This window comes from Callorhinus ursinus, unplaced genomic scaffold, assembly GCF_003265705.2.
Source record: "Callorhinus ursinus isolate GAN/ISIS: 27379988/994484 unplaced genomic scaffold, GSC_fseal_2.0 scaffold29, whole genome shotgun sequence".
NCBI lineage: Eukaryota > Metazoa > Chordata > Mammalia > Carnivora > Otariidae > Callorhinus > Callorhinus ursinus.
In genome coordinates, this window is record NW_027397091.1 from 1,446,701 (window position 1) to 1,465,777 (window position 19,077).

At 41.4% G+C, this 19,077-nt stretch overlaps 1 protein-coding gene across 5 annotated transcripts in view; it reads left to right on the plus strand.

Moving 5' to 3' along the window:
* The window catches only part of ATRN (attractin), a 158,195-nt gene that overhangs the window by 116,108 nt on the left and 23,010 nt on the right, over positions 1-19,077 (plus strand). For 3 of the 5 annotated variants that reach the window (XM_025875936.2, XM_025875937.2, XM_025875941.2), the window contains one exon: positions 8,673-8,734. In XM_025875936.2, coding sequence (XP_025731721.1) covers positions 8,673-8,734 — 62 coding nt within the window. Of the gene's footprint in view, positions 1-8,672; positions 8,735-12,447; positions 13,577-19,077 lie in introns of those variants that run through there. The other 2 variants (XM_025875939.2, XM_025875938.2) reach the window with 2 other exon arrangements.

Consider the following 19,077-nt stretch of genomic DNA (forward strand, 5'->3'; position numbering starts at 1 on the left):
CCACCTTATTATTTAGACTTCTGAAAGTAGCCTCAGCTGGGCCTGCAGCCTAGGCTAGCTGGGATCTTAGCACATCTAAGCCAGCTGGGATGTATCTTGGAACTGACCTTCTCTTTTTACTTTGCAGGAAGTGCACAGCATTTTACTAGGGTTTTACCAGTTATTGACTACTATTGGGCAGTCTCTAGAACAGTCAGGAGTCAGGGACAAAACCCTGTCTAACATGCCTCACCCTGGTGAAATGGCGAAGGGAGCTTCCCTGGGAGCCACTGACTTCCCTTCCAAGCAGGGGTGCATCAGAGGCCTGAGGGCTCCTCCCCGTGGGCCGTGAGGCCTGGGACGCTGCCTTGCAGCAGGCCACACTGTGTTGTTTCCTGCGCCTGCAGCTGCCTGTGGGTAATAGGCACATCCTTTCCCTGTATCCAAGGGTGTTCTGTCCATTCCCTGTCTCTGTTAGCATCCTTGCAGCACCATCACCCCTCAGAATAACGACACCGAAACCGACGGAGGCACTAAAAACAATGATGTAACTAGACTGGAAAGGGCAAGTGTGAATGGTGGTCTCAGTCACCTTCCATTATAGTAGGAAGTCAGTAAGTGATGCCTAAAATGGTTAAGTCAAGAAATAGCAAATTTTTAAAAAACTTATTAGTGATTAAAAGGTAACCCCCGAAGAACTGAAAAGAAACCTAAATAAAGGTGGGGGCCAAAGAGAGAAACCTTAAGGAGAGGACGTAGGGAGCAGGAACCCAATTGCATGATTAGCTCTTTGGCCCTTGTAGGTGTTTCAACCAAGTGTATGTAGTTCTTAATGATTTTTAAATTATTAATGATCATGATAAGATGGAATAGGAGTTCTAGAGAGTGGTGGAAGGAATGGCTGGAAGGATATGTAGGGAAGTGAGTACAGAGCAGTATTTAGAGCTGGGAGTTTAGGCGTGCACAGACGGTGAGTGTTAGCTTGCACGTCAGGAATGAGTGGCTCGGTGGAATTAACTAGCCTTGAGGCTCTGACCAGAGCCTGGGTATACAGTTTCTGTGCCAGCACAAACCAGCATCAGGTGGGTAGTGTGTGAGGCCAGGTGATGGGCACTGGGATCCAGTCCAGGGCCTGTGGTCTCAGCATAGTTCCCTATAGAACTTTGGTTTGTTTTTGTTTTGTTTTAAAGAAAATTATTTTGGTTTGTTTTTTGTTTGAGTGTTCCTTTATTCTTTATTCTTTTTTGAAAAATTCCAATATAGTTAACATACAGCGTTAATATTAGTTTCGGGTGTACAATCTTGTGATTCAGCAATTCCATACATCACCCTGTGCTCATCACAACAAGTACACTCCCTAATCCCTGTCACCTCTTTCCTCCATCCCCTAACCCCCTCCCCTCTGGTAACCATCAGTTCTCTATGTTAAGAATCTGTTTTTTGGTTTGTCTCTTTTTTTTCATTTGTTTTGTTTCTTAAATTCCACAGTAAGTCAAATCATATGGTATTTGCCTTTCTCTGACCGACTTATTTCACTTGGCATCATACCTTCTAGATCCATCCGTGTGGTTGCAGATGGCAAGATTTCCTACAAGAAAGGTTTTTTTGTGTCACAGCAAAACTCACGGAGGCAGCAGCAGTAGGCCCAGGTTAGGATGGTCACAGTCTTCTGTCTTTGACACAGCTGAGGCCTGAGTGGAAAGCTCTCTGTAGACAGGCCTGAGTTCTTATGGGAGGATCCGTTCTTCCCTGGCTTCCAGCCTTGCAGTTCCAGAACTATGTGGCAAGGTTGGCATGGTGAAGCCAGGAGCCCAGATGGCAGCCAAGGCCACTTTGGCCCTCTCAGGTCCTGAAGCGAGATCTTCAGTGTCTGCAGAGCCTCTTCTCTGGGAGAGTTGAAGAGCAGAGGGGCCCTGGTCTTGACTGGCTCCCAGACTGGGCAGAGTTGAGTCCTGGTGAAGCTGTTGGCCTCAGGAGCCATGGGAGCCCCCCACAAGGATTCTGCCAGGTACACACAGACCTTGGGTTTTCTCAGAGCCTGACAGGTGCTGCCACGAGCTGACCATCTCTACTTCTCAGGGGGGCCAGCTGTCCTTTCCCATCCTCTGCCTGTCTTGTGTGTTCATAACAGTGAAGATTGTTCTTGGTGGAGAAGCTAAATGCAAACGAGAGGTCCCTCTCTTTCTTTTCAAACCTTCTGTATTAAACAGTGGTCGTTCCGTATCAGTTCAGTATCATTTCTCCATTCGTTCACCTGTTTCCGAATACCTATTTTGTGGATTACACAAATGTTAGAAATGTTAGAAATACAGATGTTAGAAAAAGAATTTGTTCTGTGGTAGTTGAATATAAGAAATGTATCACTTTTTTTGTTTGTTGTTTTAGAGCACCCTTCCTACCATAGTTGATAAGAAATTCATTCCCAGAGAGCCCCATCCCCTTCTCTCAGGAAGTATAGAAAACTCAGGGCTTACCCGAGCCCAGAGATCTAGGGAGGGCCTCTGATTTTCATTCACCAGTCAGTGCTGCTCCAGGTACCCTGACTTGCAGCCATCAGGTTTGTTTGAAGACAGCTGTCCTCATTCCCGTGCGTGACAAGCTTGGCCATTTGGGCACAGAATAATCAATGAGGCCGGAGAGCCTCCCCAGGCCTACCATGCAGTCCTCCCATATTCCCTGGCACTTTCAAAACTCTAGAACATCTTCTCCATTCCCTCCATTTCCTGGTCTCAAGGTTTGGGCCACGCCTCTCTGTTTTTTTCAAAGCACTACCGTCTCTTTCTCTACCCTCATCCTTCCCAGTATACCACCCCCGTGACACCCCTGCCCCTGGGGAAGATCCAGGTTAATTTCTTTCGGAGCCAAACCTTCCAAGTAAAAATGACAACTTTTTTTCAGTGCAGTGCCTGAAACACTAAAGGAATTGTTCTGGGGAAGGAGCAGGGTAGATTTTGTCCTTAATTCCTTGTTTCACAGTTTCCTAAAGTACAGTCTTTGGACACTGGCATCAGAATCACCTGGGGAGTTTAAAGCTTCAGGAGTAGGAATAGAACCCAGGATTTGCACTTTGTTGCAAGCTCTCTAGAGTTTGAGAACCATGGCCTAGTTCTTGGAATAAGATGGTGTTATTTGCTCTCTGGAGGTAGGTGTATCTGCCTCTGTGGGGGGTAGGGAATTGCCTTTCCATTCTTTTTCCTACAACAATTAGAAAGTCAGAAATTGATACCTTTGTAGACAGAAGAGTACAGAAATCTTTTTTTTTCTAGGACGTCGCTGCATAGACAGCCACAGAATAAAGTGGAATATGACTGTCCCATGCCGTGAGAGGGAAGTGGGTCAGGCACTGAGAGTGTAGAGAAGAGAGAGCCAATTCCCAGCGACTGAATGAGGAAGGGAGTGTTTGGGCTGGGCAGTGAGGGGCAGGGGGGCCCACTGCAGATGAGTGGGCAGGGCACTCTGGTGATGGAAGGACCAAGTGCAGTTAGAGCAACCTGAAAACACGTGTTTGGCTGAAGCACAGAATTAGTGCTTGGGAAATGCAGGTCCACCATATCCTACCCTAAGTCCTGGGGCTGGCTGGGCTTCTGAGTTTAGTTTGTCAGATGTATTTAGCACACCCAGAGGGTCTCTGGGCAAGCACACTTTCTTTCTTTCTTTCTTTTCTTTTCTTTTTTTTCTTTCTTTCTTTCTTTCTTTCTTTCTTTCTTTCTTTCTTTCTTTCTTTCTTTCTTCCTTCCTTCCTTTCTTTCTTTCTTTCTTTCTTTCTTTATGGCTCAAGATATGTTTAATGCAACAAAGATTTTAATAGAAGAAAACAAAGCCCAGAGTAAGTTAAATATTCAAAGTTAGATTGAGTTATTTGTGACATAGGTATGTCTTGATATAAAATTATATCTATGATTTTTTTCTGAATAAAAAATAGAAGATACAAATCTATACGATTACATTTTTGAAAAAATCTGAAAAGAATTTCAATGAAATATTAAAATATTAATAAGTATTTCTCAGAAGCTTCCTAAGGTTCATTTTTATTTTCCTTCCTCTTTTTCATCCCTGCTTTTAGATTATTCTATAATGATATGTGCATTGTACTCTTTTGTAATAGAAGTATTATTGATTTTTTCATTTTTTAAAAGTAGTTTTTATTGGGCGCCTGGGTGGCTCAGTTGGTTAAGCGACTGCCTTCGGCTCAGGTCATGATCCTGGAGTCCCGGGATCGAGTCCCACATCCGGCTTCCTGCTCAGCAGGGAGTCTGCTTCTCCCTCTGACCCTCTTCCCTCTCGTGCTTTCTATCTCTCATTCTCTCTCTCTCTCAAATAAATAAAATCCTTAAAAAAATTAAAAAAATAAAAGTAGTTTTTATTTATTTATTTTTAAGTAAACTCTACACCCAATGTGGGGCTAAAATTCATGACCTCAGAGCCAAGAGTCCCATGCTCTTCCGGCTGCGCCAGCCAGGTGCCATGCACCTTAAGTGGTTTTAGAATTGCTAACCCATAATCTTCTGAGGAACAAATTTACTAACTAAAATATGGGTGCATATTCATTTTTTATCTTCATTCTTACTATGTCATCGAAATCATGCTTTCCAAAGTTACTTAGACCAGGTTTTTTCTTCCCCACTCCTCTGGTGTGGCTGGCTTTGTTATTTATTACTAAAAGAGTTAAAGTCATTTCTTGTTATTTTTATACCATTTTGGACTCCCCCACATCCTGGTTGATTTGATTATTATTACTGTTATTTTTTGGTATGTGAAGTATTAGCATTGGGTTTTTTTCTCTTTTTTTGCCATTTTATTGATGTATAGTGAATATACAAACACTTCACATATTTTCTTTATTTTCAGTTAGCCAGCAGATAGTGCATCATTAGTTTTTAATGTAGTATAAAAATAAAAATAAAATATAATGGACCTGGTGGGCTTAATACTGTAAATGAGGCATGGATCATGGCCACTTGTGTTCTACAGAGTCTGTTTTTCAGTGCAGTGAAATTTTGCACATACTTTGTAGGAGTAAGTATAGGACACTGTAAAAAAAACAAAACGGGGAATAGTAAGTTAAATACATGATCAACTGAATTCAACCCATATCTTTTTAAATTTAGCTTTTTTAAAATCGAAATTATTCAATGACATAAAGTCAAGTAGCCTGTCAAAGCCTTGCTAGAACAAAAGCAGTATATTGTGCCCCACCCTTTCCCTATTTCTGGGCAAACACACTTTAATCAAACTTATTACTGAAAGTAAGGCAGAAGCAGGTTATGTAAGGGGACATAAATTCTAGGTTTGCTGGAGTGTGGGGAGTGATACCTATTGTCTGTAATGACATTTTCTTCTTTGCAATAAGTATATCTTACTATAGGAAATCCCCATTATCTTCAGTGTCAGAAAAGCCAAAAACAATTCAATGTCTGTTTCAATGTTTATTTTATAATAAATCATGAAAGAAAGGGCTGATCAAAATATTGTCTTGAAAAATGAAATTCAGGGGCGCCTGGGTGGCTCAGTCGATTAAGCATCTGCCTTCGGCTCAGGTCATGATCCCAGGGTCCTGGGATCGAGCCCCACGTCGCTTCTCTTCTGTCTGCCGTTCTCCCTGCTTGTGCTTGCTCTCTCTCTCTGTGTCAAATAAATAAAATCTTTTAAAAAAGCATTAAAAAAATGAAATTGAAAAGCATGAAAAATGTTTATTTTAATTTTACAGTTAACAAAATTTAAGTTACGGTTCCACCCAGGAGCTGATTCTTAGAAGAAAGAAAACTCAATCTGGTCTTACTCAGTTTTGGGGGAAGCTGGAGAGAGGGTCCTTATTTTTCCAATTACACTATTCCTTTATTCAGCATGTGTTTAATAAATGCCTCTTCCATGCCAGTCACTGCTTTAGGCCCTGGAGACACAGTAGTCAGCAGCAAGGTTCCTGTCCTCACAGATCTTATTTTCTAATGAAAGAGAAAGATGATAAATAAATGGGCATAAAAGGGCTATGAAGAAAAATTGAGCAAGATTAAGTAGAGGTGTGGCTTCAGTTGTGCAGATGGTGCTCAAAGCCTGGACAGCACGAATGGAGTCCTTCACTTCAGATTTGATCGCACAGCGTGGTTTGGTAGTCAAGGGCCTCATCAGCTTTTCCAGGGTCCTCCCTTAATCCTCTCTGGAGTATCTTGTTTATGATGAAGTTTAACCTTCATCCCTCTTCAGGTGATAATCCTGCCAGGTCTCCATTTGCCAGTGGTTTTGTGGGATCAGTCCTCCAACAGCACTTTCAGTAAAATCTCATCACTCGCAAGATTGCTTTTGCAGTTGTTTTGCATATGTGACGGGCTGAGTAAGGACAGCCCAATTCATGCTTGTTGTCCCAGCGTTCATTTTTAATAGCACACCCCTTTTCTCTTGGAAGTTCTGTTTGGGGGCGCCTGGGTGGCTCAGTCAGTTAAACGTCTGCCTTCGGCTCAGGTCATGATTGCAGGGTCCTGGGATCGAGTCCCACATCTCATATCAGGCTCCCTGCCGGGGGGCCAGGGGGCCAGGGGGAAGCCTGCTTCTCCCTCTCCCTCTGCCTGCCACTCCCCTTGCTTGTGCTCTCTCTCTCTCTGTCAAATGAATAAATAAAATATTTCTAAAAAAAGAAAAAAAGTTCACAGTTTGGACAATAAGCTCATCAGCCTGTCAATCAAAGATTAATCAACTGACATGGTGGGTGAGGTGTTGAACAAGACTAGATGTTTCTAAGTGGTCAGTCTATTCATAAACATTTTTCTGTTAGGACTTTTGCTTCCCTACAAAACCTCGTAACCGTGGAGACTTGGATGAATAACATTGAACAAAAGAGATCCCCTTTTAGAGTAATGTGAGTCTTGGGTAGCAGCCACCCTGGCAGCCAGTTTCTATTGGTTCGTTGTGGTTTTGAATTAGACATGAACGTGGTGTGGCCCTGCGTCAGCAAGAAGTCAGGCTAATGGTTGTGATCCCAGCGCTGCGGGAGTGTAACATGGCACAGGGCACACAGACCCCTGGTAGTCCTCAGAGGGTACTATTAACATCCATACTTTCTGGCACCTGACAGTGAGTAAAAGCATCTCAGGATCTGTTTAAGTCTAAACACTGAGGACATACTAATGCTTTAAAAGATTAAAATCTACGAACAGAATTGGATGGACTAGAATCTGTTTCCTTCTCCTTCTTTATGTGTTGTAACCTGGAATCGTCATTCCTCAAGATCGAATAACCTTCTTTAAATAATCGTCCTTCTCCAGTCTTATTAAAAAGCTTTACGCAAGGACGGTAGCCGTAGTATTCTCAAGGAGGCTTCTTATTTGTGACTAGTTACTATAAAAAATTAAGGAAAAGCAAAGAATGTGGGTTTCTCCCTACCCATGGCATAAAGTCTATGTATCTTTGTATTTCTGATTATAAATGGGCACTGGAGAGACACAAGAATGGCAAATTCTATGCCCCATAATGTCCTATGGCCTGAATAGGTAGTATTGGGACTTTATTTATGGAACATCAGAAAGAAAATAAGACCATCAAAAAAGGCAAACACTGGAAACGTCTTCTGCCTCTTTGAGTCTGGCCATAAAAAGAACACAGAGCATTGAATTGTCCCAGTGCTCGGGCCTGGGTCTAGCACTTCTCTTGCATTACCGTAGGATGGGAGCTGCTGCCTGACAAAGATAGGGAGTTGGGTGAGATTAGAAAAAGAAGTGGCTAATCATTTACTTCTCTGATTTTTGTCATACTTATTGTATGAAGCAATCATCAGCTTATTCAATAATTGTTTTACTTACGGTACCATTGTCTCCCCAAGGAGAGCTATGTTCCCTTTAAAAAAGCAGGGAATATGCCATAACATCTGGCTAATACTATGAGTATTATAGATAATAATAACAACACAGTTATCACACTTAATAATAAATCCTGCCATGCTCATTTTTTTCATGTTCTGATATCTCTGAAATCACGATGCATCTTACAATGATTTTTAACATATTTTGTCATAGTATAATTGGCAGTGTTTTTTCTTGATAGTATACAAAATAATGCCTGTTTCAGTCAGTGGTGTCTTAGATGAACTACATAAGGGATTTTTTATATTCTTGGCATAAAAACTATTAACTGTATGATAAAATTATTTAGATTCCAACTGGTGTCATATTGACTCTCAGATGATACTCAATGTAGTAAAATTTGAGATATGGTTTAAAAAAAAAAAAGATACTATCCTGAAGTGAGTATTCACTGAGCACGTAAGTATCAAAGGGATGAAGGGCACAGATGAGGCTCCCTGCCTCAAGGCAGATCCAGGAACTCCAACTTGAAGCAAACAGGGAGAGCATTTTGTCCAGAGGAAGGCCCAAGGAGGTAGCGAGTGAACTGGCTTGCCTGGCATTGGGGTTTTCACATTGGGAATCTGGGAAGTCTTCAAGGTCACACCAAAAGAACTTAGATCTGATGTCAAGAGCAGAGGGGTGGGTGCTCTAGGAGTTTGTGTTGAAGCCTCAGGATATCACTTTTGGGTTGGTGGTTAAGCCAGAAAAGAAACTAAAGGGATGAGCCACTTTCCCTCAAGAAAAACAATTTCATTAATCTCTCCTGGAACATTTCAGGTGTGTCTCTTGAACTGAGAAGGCCGAGTTTGCCGGTGCTCCTGTGTAGCCTCCCTCCTCACACTCCCTGTTTCTCCCTCACAGATCGCCTTCTCCCAGCACAGCAATTTTATGGACCTGGTACAGTTCTTCGTGACTTTCTTCAGGTAATTTCACTTCTACAAACCATACCTTCCCTTTTGATTCGGGTACTTAATCCCATTAATTATCAACTCATAGAAGATAATTGAGTAATCCTGTGTTGGCGCAAGAGATCAAACTAACTTTATAGACCTTTCTGAAAAGTTACACGTCAGTTGCAATAATGTAAATTCAGCCTAACCTGATAAATGAAAACATTTGCTTTGTACGTTCCAGCTTTTCATGTACTTTGTACTAAAATGTAGATAATTCGGCTCTTCATATGGGGAGAATTCGGGGTTGAAACAGTACTTAATATGATTACTGATCTGTGCTACAGATATGCTTCCTCTTGTCCGGGATGATTCCGGTGATTATCCAGAGTTTTAAAGCTAAAAGTGACGTGGTAGGCTCTTGGGATTCTTTTCTTTTTATACCTTTTTTAAGTTTAATTTTATTTTTATGAAAATACTGTAGACACATAATTGAAAAAGACACATGCTCCAAGGCTCATAAGAGAAAGTAGCAGCATCCTGCCCCACACCTTCCCATCCTTCACTTCTCCTTTTTTTTTTTTTAAAGATTTTTAATTTATTTATTCATGAGAGACAGAGAGAGAGAGGCAGAGGGAGAAGCAGGCTCCCAAGGAGCAAGGAGCCTGATGCGGGACTCGATCCCAGGACTCTGGGATCATGACCTGAGCCGAAGGCAGACGCTCAACCATCTGAGCCACCCAGGCGCCCCCTTCACTTCTCCTGAGTTTAAATTGTTTTAGCTTTTTTTCACTTCTCTGTGCTTACACTATTTCTTGATTTTTCAGTTCAGTTTCTCTTTGGATGTCCCACTGTAGATGAGGATTTATTATCTCATGTAACCTCATCCATAGCTCCCCACACACCAGAGTACAGACAAAATCCCCTTCCTTCCCCCTCGTGTCATAGAGTTACATCACAGTGCTTGCCTAAATCAGTGCTCCCTGTTTATGTTGTTCTAACTGTAAAACCCTCATTCACAGCTGAGTTGAACTATGATTGTACTTCCCCATTTTTTGGATGGAGTAATTACTCCTTTCGTACCCTAATTCTGGTTTTCTAATTGTTTGGTTTTCTAAGAGGCTACCCGATTTTCCCTGTACTCTGACAGAACTGAAAAATCTGTCTGTGGTCAAATATAAGCAGGCACTCTTCTGGTTTGTTTCCCTTGGAGATGTCTGCATCTAGAACCCTTCAGCCTGCTGCTCCCAGGTGCACTAATTTTGAGGCCGGCTGCATGACTGTCATCTTGGGAATTTCTCTTGCCTTCCTCTTATATTGAAATATAAGATATTAAATATAAGATCTTGTGTCCTCATCTCCCTGTTTATTTCCTCTTTTTAAGTGGGCACATTCTCCAGGAGGTTTTTGAGAAAACAGGCAGGGGAGGTAACTTTTCTGTAACCTTCTCTGTCTGAAAATGTTTTAATTGTTACCCTCCCATTTGATCAAAAGGTTGCATACAGAATTCTAGTTTGGAAATCATTTTCCATTAGAATTGAGAAGGCATTATGCTATTTCTTCTAGCTTCTAGTATTAATATTGAGAAGGCTGTTGCTGTTATAATTCCCATTCCATGTATGAGATCTATTTCTCTCTTTAAAAAATTATATTAAAGTTTTCTATAAAATTACAGAAACACTTATAAAGTAAGTGTCTAGCTCGATGAGTTATCACAAATTGAACACGCACTTTAGAAGCTCCCATGTGTTTCATCAATCACAACCCTCTTCTTCCCCAAAGTAACTATTTACTTGACTTATAAAACCATATATTGGATTAGCCCACTTAAAAAATTTACATACAATCACTGCAGAAACTTTTTTTTTAAGATTTTATTTATTTATTCATTTGACAGAGAGAGAGACACAGCAAGAGAGGGAACACAAGCAGGGGGAGTGGGAGAGGGAGAAGCAGGCTTCTCGCAGAGCAGGGAGCCCGGTGTGGGCCTCGATCTGGGATCATGACCTGAGCCGAAGGCAGACGCTTAACAACTAAGCCACCCAGGCGCCCCCACTGCAGAAATTTTAAAACAGTTTGAATGATCGAGAAAAATTAAAAACTTATGGGATACAATTGAAGTTGTACTTAGAGGGTGTGGCTTTAAATCTGTGGTTCTCAACTGTAGCTGCACAGTAGAATCACTTGGAAAGCTTTTGATGCCCAAACCACATCCCAGAAGAGTCACATCAGAATCTCTGGGGACGGGACTCAAGCATTTGAAAGCTCCCCAGGTGATTGTGACATGCAGCTAAGGTTGAGGATCACTGCTTTATACAAGCAAAATTGGAAAAGGAAAAAAAAAATAACACCTTTCTCAGTAAGTCAGAAAAAAGAACTATCAATTAAAGCTAAAGAAAGTAGAAGGAAGCAATATAAATAGAGTAAAATTAATCATATAGGGGAGGAAGTACAGTAGAGAGGATTAAAAGAACCACAAAGTTGGATCTTCCAAAAGAATAAGAATAATATTGGTAAACCCTGGCAAGATTGACCAAGGAAAAAAGAGAGAAGGTATAAATAATATCAGAAATGTAAAAGGAGGCATTACTCCAAATCCTGTAGACAATTTTTTCCTCCATAAGAATATTTTATGAGCAACTTTCTGCAAATAAATTTAAAAGTGGAACAGATGGAATGGACAATTAGAAAAACAAAGAATATATACTGCTTATGGAAACTGATAAAGAATAGGAATGTGAATATTGAATAGCCCTGTATCTGTTTAAAAACAATACATAACTTAAAATTTTCCCACAAAGATAACTCTAGGCCCAGGCGGCTTCATTGGTAACTTATAACCTTTAAGAAAGATAATATCATTAGTAACCAAATCTTCTAGAGAACAAAAAACAAAGAAATACATCCAAGTTCATTTTATGAACTTAGCACAACCTGACAAGAATATTATGAGAATGGAATTTACAAGCCAGTCTCATTCATGAATGGAGAAGCAAAAATCCACCAGTAATGTAAAAAGGCAACTAGATCATGACCCAGTTGGGTTCATTCCAGGAATTGCAAAGTTGATTTATCATCAGAAAATCAGTCTGTGTAATTAACATTAATTGCATAACAAGAGAATAATGTGATCATCTTAATCAGTGAGGAAAAGCCTTTGATGAAATTTGATATCATTCATTAAAAAGCTCCTAGGAAACTCGGGATAGAAAGAAACTTCTTTAAATCTGATAAAGGACCAATATATAAAGCCAACAGCAAACCACATTCTTAATGGTAAAATGTTACAAACTTTCCCTTTGAGTTTGGGAACAAGACAAAGATTCTGTCAGGGGCGCCTGGCTGGCTCCGTCAGTGGAGCGTGCGACTCTTGATCTCAAGGTGGTGAGTTGAAGCCCCACATGGGGCATGGAGCCTACTTAAAAAGAAAAAAAAAAAGATTCTATCAGTCACTTCATTCAACATTGTGACAAAGGTTCTAGCCAATACAGTTAAGACAAGAAAAATAAAATACATAAGAATTGGAAAAGAAGAAAATCATCATACAATATGATTGTATTTCTAGGAATTCAAAAGAATCTGCAGGAAAAATATTAGAATTGACAGGTGAATTCAGCAAAGTTGCTAGACACAAGGGCAATATTAAAAAATTCTTTGTCATTCGGAGGCATATATCTTTTGCAGCTCTTACTGGTAAAGGCAGATAGTGGCATGAAAACCACATTAATTAATTGTATTTCCCATAGTGAGCCATTAGGTGCCCTCCCCTTTCAACCATGAAAGAAATCCCTTCCTGAGTGATGCCGGGGAGCAGATGGCCTCGTGTCAAGATTCAGCCACATCCTGATGGGCCCATTTCTGCCTGCTGTAAACTGTAGCCTTTAGTTTCTGGATGATGATGACATCTCCACCAAGAAGTAACTGTTGCATCCCTCCAGTCTTGAAGGGAGAGAAAATCTGATAAAAGCATTCAGTGTTTCTAGGGGAAAAAATCAATTGCATTTCTAGATTTCACTAACAAAAATGAAATTTACATGTTTGTGTTACTTCAGTAATAAGATTGTTCGAAATTACAGGATAACAAGATCAAGAAAGAATTACCAAGAAAAAATGGAGAGGGTGGGGAGATCATCGGCTGGCCCTCACAGACAGTAAACACTTTGTCAAGCTACAGTGATCAGTGTGGCACTGGCACAAAATCAGATTAACCAGTGGAATATGTACATAACCAAGGAAACAGATATAAGTTTAAAAGTCTCAGATTTGTTTGAAGTGATGAAATACTAAATAGAAATAAAAAGTAGACAGTTATAAACAAGAAGCTAAAAGATCAGTATAGACTTAATAGCCACTAGTCACATGTAGCTCGTGAGCACTTGAAATGTAGCTAGTATGACCAAGAAACTGAATTTTTCACTTTATCTAATTTAACTAATTTAAATATAATTTAAAACTAATTTAAATATAAATTTTAAAACTACTTGATTCAGTTACCAGAGAACTTGTGTGTTTAGAACAACCTGGATATGTGAATCTGCTTTTTCAAATGTGAATTTTATGAAATTTAAATACAGATCAAATAGTTTCTGATAAAAATTGTGTTCACATTGAGATGTACGTATAAAATATACACTGGATTTTGAAGACTTAGTAGAATATTAGAACGTAAGATCTTTTTATATTGGTCACATGTTCAAACAATTTGGCAATCTTGGGTTAAATAAAACTTATTAAAATTAATTTCACCTGTTTCTTTTTTAATGTGGCTACTAGAACTTTTAAAATTACATATATGGCTCACATTAAATTTCTGTTGAACAACAATGCTTAGATAAAGTAAAGGGAAAATTTTGTAGGGACAACATAAAAAGATATCATGAAATAATGCTAGGGGTGCCTGGGTGGCTCAGTCTTTGGGCGTCTGCCTTCGGCTCAGGTCATGATCCCAGGGTCCTGGGATTGAGCCCCACATCGGGCCCTCTGCTCAGTGGGAGGCCTGCTTCTCCCTCTCCCTCTGCCTGCCGCTCTGCCTACTTGTGCTCTCTCTCTGTCAAATAAATAAATAAAATTTAGGAAAAAAAATGCTAAATTAGTCCCACGTATTTGAAAACAAAATAGTAAGTCCTCATTCAGACTTTTTAAAGTAGAAAATCAGCATAAAGATAATTCTCTTGGGGCGCCTGAGTGGCTCAGTTGGTTAAGCGTCTGCCTTTGGCTCAGGTCGTGGTCCCAGGGTCCTGGGATCGAGCCCCACATCGGGCTCCCTGCTCAGCGGGAAGCCTGCTTCTCCCTCTCCCACTCCCCCTGCTTGTGTTCCCTCTCTCGCTGTCTCTCTCTGTCAAATAAATAAATAAAATCTTAAAAAAAAAAAAGATAATTCTCTTATTATAAAGTACCAGAAGTAGTTTATGTTCATAGTAAAACTTCAATGTAAAAACTAAAACTCAAACTTCCCCTAATCCTACTATTTAGAAATTACCAGTGTTAATATTTTGGTATTTGTGTTTCCACAGTTTTTTCTCTGTGTATATACACTGCACGCAAGTTATGGTTTTTCTGATTCTTTGGTTTATAAAATGGGTTCCCTCCTCACATGTTGTCCTAGAACTTGTTTTTGTTCTGTGGTTAACTTTTCCCATGTGGAGATTCACTTCATTTTTAAACAGCTTTTTTTCATAGTATGAGTACCATATTTTATTTAACCATTCCTCTTTTGACTGACTCTTAGATTGTCCTCAATTTTTGTTATATATGCCTTAACATTTTTCTATGATGATCTCTCTGGGATAGTTTTTTTTTTTGTCCTATAATTGCTATATCAAAATGCAAAACACTGCCATGGCCTCTCAGAACAGTTGCATGAATTTATACTCCTACAGCAGGAATAAATATAATTTCTCTTATTATTTCTGCCTGTTTCTCTTATTAGTTCTCAGTAATCTGAGAAATTGTCATTATTTTTCATTTTGTCAGTCTGGGAGGTATCACTGGTATCCTAAATTTGGATTTCTTTAATTATGATTACTGATCTCTTACAGTTCTTGTTTTGAATTACCGGTCGCTATCCTTTTGTTCATATTTCTTTTGGGATATTTGCCTTTTTCTTGCTGAAATTTAGGACTTTGTTTTGTTTTGCAACTATTAACAGGTGTGTGTGTTCACTTGTTTGTCTTCGACCCCCATTTATGGTATTTTCCACCAAGCAGGTCTCTCAGTCCCTCCCTGTTTTCTTCATGGGTATTTTCCCTGTTGTCTTTTCATGTTTAGGTGTTCCTATGTCTATCTGGAATCTCTTTGGGTATAGCTTTACTATATCCTGCAGAAACTTGTCAGTGAATTAGGTCAAGATATTAATTACTTCAACTCCAAGGCCACACCATCCACTAGGGCAGGAACTCACTTTGTCTTTCCTTTCTTCATAGAATGCTCAGCGTAGCTCATTGGAGCTGAGTGGGCATCACAGAACCTCTGTCCCAAATGAGGCAATGCCAGCAACATGGAGTGCTGGCACTTTCACGAAATGACTTCCCATTCCCAAGAAAAATCTCTTCATTCCACAAAAGTCTAGATTCCAAAAGGAAACTGTCCTCTCTCATGTTACCACAGAAAAAAAAATTAAAATCCCAAGATCTCTTCCCACCCCTCCAGCAGTTTTTTATTCTGCTTAGTGCTGGGCAGCCAGGAGTCATTGACATGAACCGCCCTCCACGGTTCTCCCAGAGTGGGGCCAAAGCATCATATTGCAATCTGCATGTATTCTTGCAGATTCAGTATTTCATGAATCTTTGCCCTGTGACTCCCACCAGATTATGAGCCCCCCCCCCCCAAGATAGCCGTCATGTCCTTCCTTGTTGCCCACGTGAGCTGCAGGGCCTGGAGGGGTGGTGGACTAACCTGGTTCTCCTCTGCGTTTGCCCCAAAGATACTGACCCAATCCCACTGACCTGTCAGAGTCGTACCCCTTCACAACCCAACCCAATTGCCTACTCCATGAAGTCTTCCTCTGACATATTCACTCCAAAGTCCATCCCTTTTGGAACTCTGCCCTACGCATGTTCTTATTATAGCACTTAATCCTTTAATGCAGTTATTCAGCAGTCAGCTCAGACATAGATGAACCTACAGTTTGACATGCAAAGATGAACAGGCCCCGTTATAAGCCTCTCCTACAAGTTTTAAATTGGGTTTGAGAGCCTGAAACGGTTACCTCATGTCCCGCAGCCCTGGCTGTTCCGTCGAACTTCCTGGGAAGCTTAAAAAGAAGCAAGAGCAGCCCAGGCCCCAGGCCCCGGAGATGCCCATTTCATTGGTCTCCTAGGGGACCTGATCCTTGTGATATTTTAAAGGCTCTCTAATGATTCTTTTTTTTTTTTTAAAGATTTATTTATTTATTTGAGAGAGAGAGAGCACAGAGGCAGGAGAGGGAGAAGCAGACTCCCCACTGAGCAGAGAGCCTGACAAGGCGCTTGATCCCAGGACCCTGAGATCGTGATCTGAGCCAAAGGCAGACACTCAACTGACTGAGCCACTCAGGCGCCCCCTCTAGTGATTCTTATGTTCATTTGGCATTGAGAAACCCGGCGTTAGCCGAAAGTTGTGTGAATTCAGGGCCTGGGGCCATGTTACATCCATCCACATGCAAGCTAAAGCATAGGAGGTCAGATGGGAAAGATCATGTAACCGCCTAGGGGATGGGACCGTGGCCTCAGCTCCTGGCAGCTTCATGACTCCACTTCCTACAAGAGCTGGCTGCTTTAAGGCTCTAAGTCATTCCCCCACAGCTGTCCAGTGGCCTCCAACGTAGCGGTTATCTGGGATTTAAATTCTAGATTGTGATTCCTTTACATTATATAGGAACAATTTTTATAAGTTTTACCTTTTTTTTTCTTGCACCATCTTCTGTGTCTTCCCCTTTGTTGGATGTTGTTGTTGTGCAGGACTGTAGGAGTAATTCAAAAAGGACCTGAGAAAGAAATTGATCCTGGGGGGTGAGGGGAGGGGTTCAGTCTGAAGACTGGAGTCTTGAGCTTTGCAACATTGTCTTCTGTCTCTTTGCTTGTTTCCTCTCCTTCTGTTCTTTTGCTTGAATTCTGGAATTCTCTGTTCGATTAGTGAAGGAGATTCTGGATCTGACCTTTATATTTCTTAATTGAACCCACCTATTCTTTCATTTTCCTTTTGTTCTGTGTTGTAGATGAGCTCCGCAGCAGTATTTTCCAGCTCATTAATTTAATCCAAAGTTGGGCCTGTTTCCTTTGTTGAGCCCATCTGATAAGATTTTTTTTTTTATTTTAATGTTTGCATTTTATTTCTAGTATGTTTTTCCTTATAACCTGTGTCCATTTTATGAATGCAGTTTCCTCTCCTATTCCTTTGTGAGATTAATTAATATTTCATTTTATTTTATTTTAAAGTCTTATTTTGTGCTCTTATTACTAACTCGCCTCGGATGTTTGGGTCTTGTTGTTTGATTCCAGTCTTTCACAGTGTTGGTTTGAACGTTGCCGCTTGCCTGTGTGTGGACGCTGTTTCTGTGTGTCACAGCCTCCAGTGAGTGTCGGGTAGGGGCAGAGGGAGCTACTGGGCGGGCTGTACTGTTTGTCTTCTGAATGAGAGAGCCGCCATCCTGTCTGGCCTCCCTGGCCCCTGGCCCAGGGCTCACTGCCTTAGCTGCTGTCTGCCATTGCTCAGCACAGACCGAGAAGCGGGACAAAGCTGTCCGGTGTGACCACTTTGGCTCCCCTTAATCACTCTGGCAGTTCCCTTCCCTCCTTGTGTCCATTGACTGTGGGCTTGGAGCACGTTTGGTTTTATTTTGTTTCATTTTGTTTGTTTAAATTTTTAGAAAGCTTTGTTTAAAGCAGTTTTAGGTTTGCAACAAAATTGAGAGGAAGGTACAGAGATTTCCCATACAGCCCCTGCCCTCACACATGCACAGCCTCCCGTTATCAACATCGCTCCCCAGAATTGTACGTTTTCTACAAAGGATGAGCCTGCATTGAACATCGTAATCATCCGAAGTCCAGAGTTGACCTGAGGGAGGGTTCACTCTTGGTGGTGTATATTCTGTGGTTTGGACAAATATATAATGACATGAATCCAGCATCGTAATATCATACCGAGTATTTTCACTACCCTAAATATCCTTGTGTTGGAGACCTTTTTGCCTTTCAGCCCTCTCGAATCTGACTTCCATCCCCCACACCCCACCTGAATTGTTTTGTGTGTGGCGGGCAGCAAGAACATCTCTATTGCCAAATCCAACAGATACTTTTTCAGTTCTCATTTTTTGGATTCTCAGCAGTATCAAGCAACTGACCACCCATCACTGACCCCCTTCTGGCCTTCTCTGACTCCAGACTGCCCCGAGGCCACTCTTCTGTTGAACTTTTCTGGTCAGTCTCTCGCTGTTGATGTTCTTCCAGAGCTCGACCCTGGTCATCTTCTCATTCTGTATTCCTGGTTGAACTCTGCCATCACATCTGCAGCACGATACGCGCAGAAGCGAACTCTTCTTCAGTCCTTCCTCACCAGGTTTCCCCACATCACTGACTGCAGCGTCACCCTGCCACTTCTCTCCCACACAGCAGGCACCCCCCCCACCTCACCCCAGCAGTCAGAGCCCCTCTATGATTCACATAAAGTCCAGAAGAGACCTTGAAAATGAATTCATCTGCATCTGTTCCCTTATCTCATACTCAGTGGCTTTTCATTGTCTCTAAAATGAAAACCAAGGTGAACTGACCTTTGCTCACTCCTCCATATTCATCTTATGCTACTCCTCTGCATTTCCACCGCATGACCTCTCTTCTCAAAAGCACCAGGCTCTTTCCCATTTACACACGCTTATCGTTTTTTCTGGAAAATGCTTTCCTTCTTTCTTTTCCTTACCCTTCATCTGTATACTTCTACTCTTTGATTGTTTTTTCCAAACAACATCCAATTCTCTGACACCAACTGGTTGTCTTCCAGTTCAGTTTAGTTCTGATGCTACCTGGAGTTGGCACAGACCCCACAGGTTAAGGGCTCCGCCTGATGTGGCTGCCCCCACTTCAGATGTCAACCACGAGCGGGTCCCCAGGCTACCCACACTTCCGCCTGGCCAGCTACAAATTTGAGGGTTCCCGTGACCCTCCTCAGCTTTGAGAGTTTGCCAGAATGACTCACAGAACTCAGAAAAGCACAATACTTAAAATTACAGTTTTATTATAAAGACTATAACTCAGGGGCGCCTGGGTAGCTCAGTCGTTAAGTGGCCTGCCTTCGGCTCAGGTCATGATCCCAGGGTCCTGGGATCGAGCCCCGCATCGGGCTCCCTGCTCGGGAGGAAGCCTGCTTCTCCCTCTCCCCCTGCTTGTGTTCCCTCTCTTGCTGTG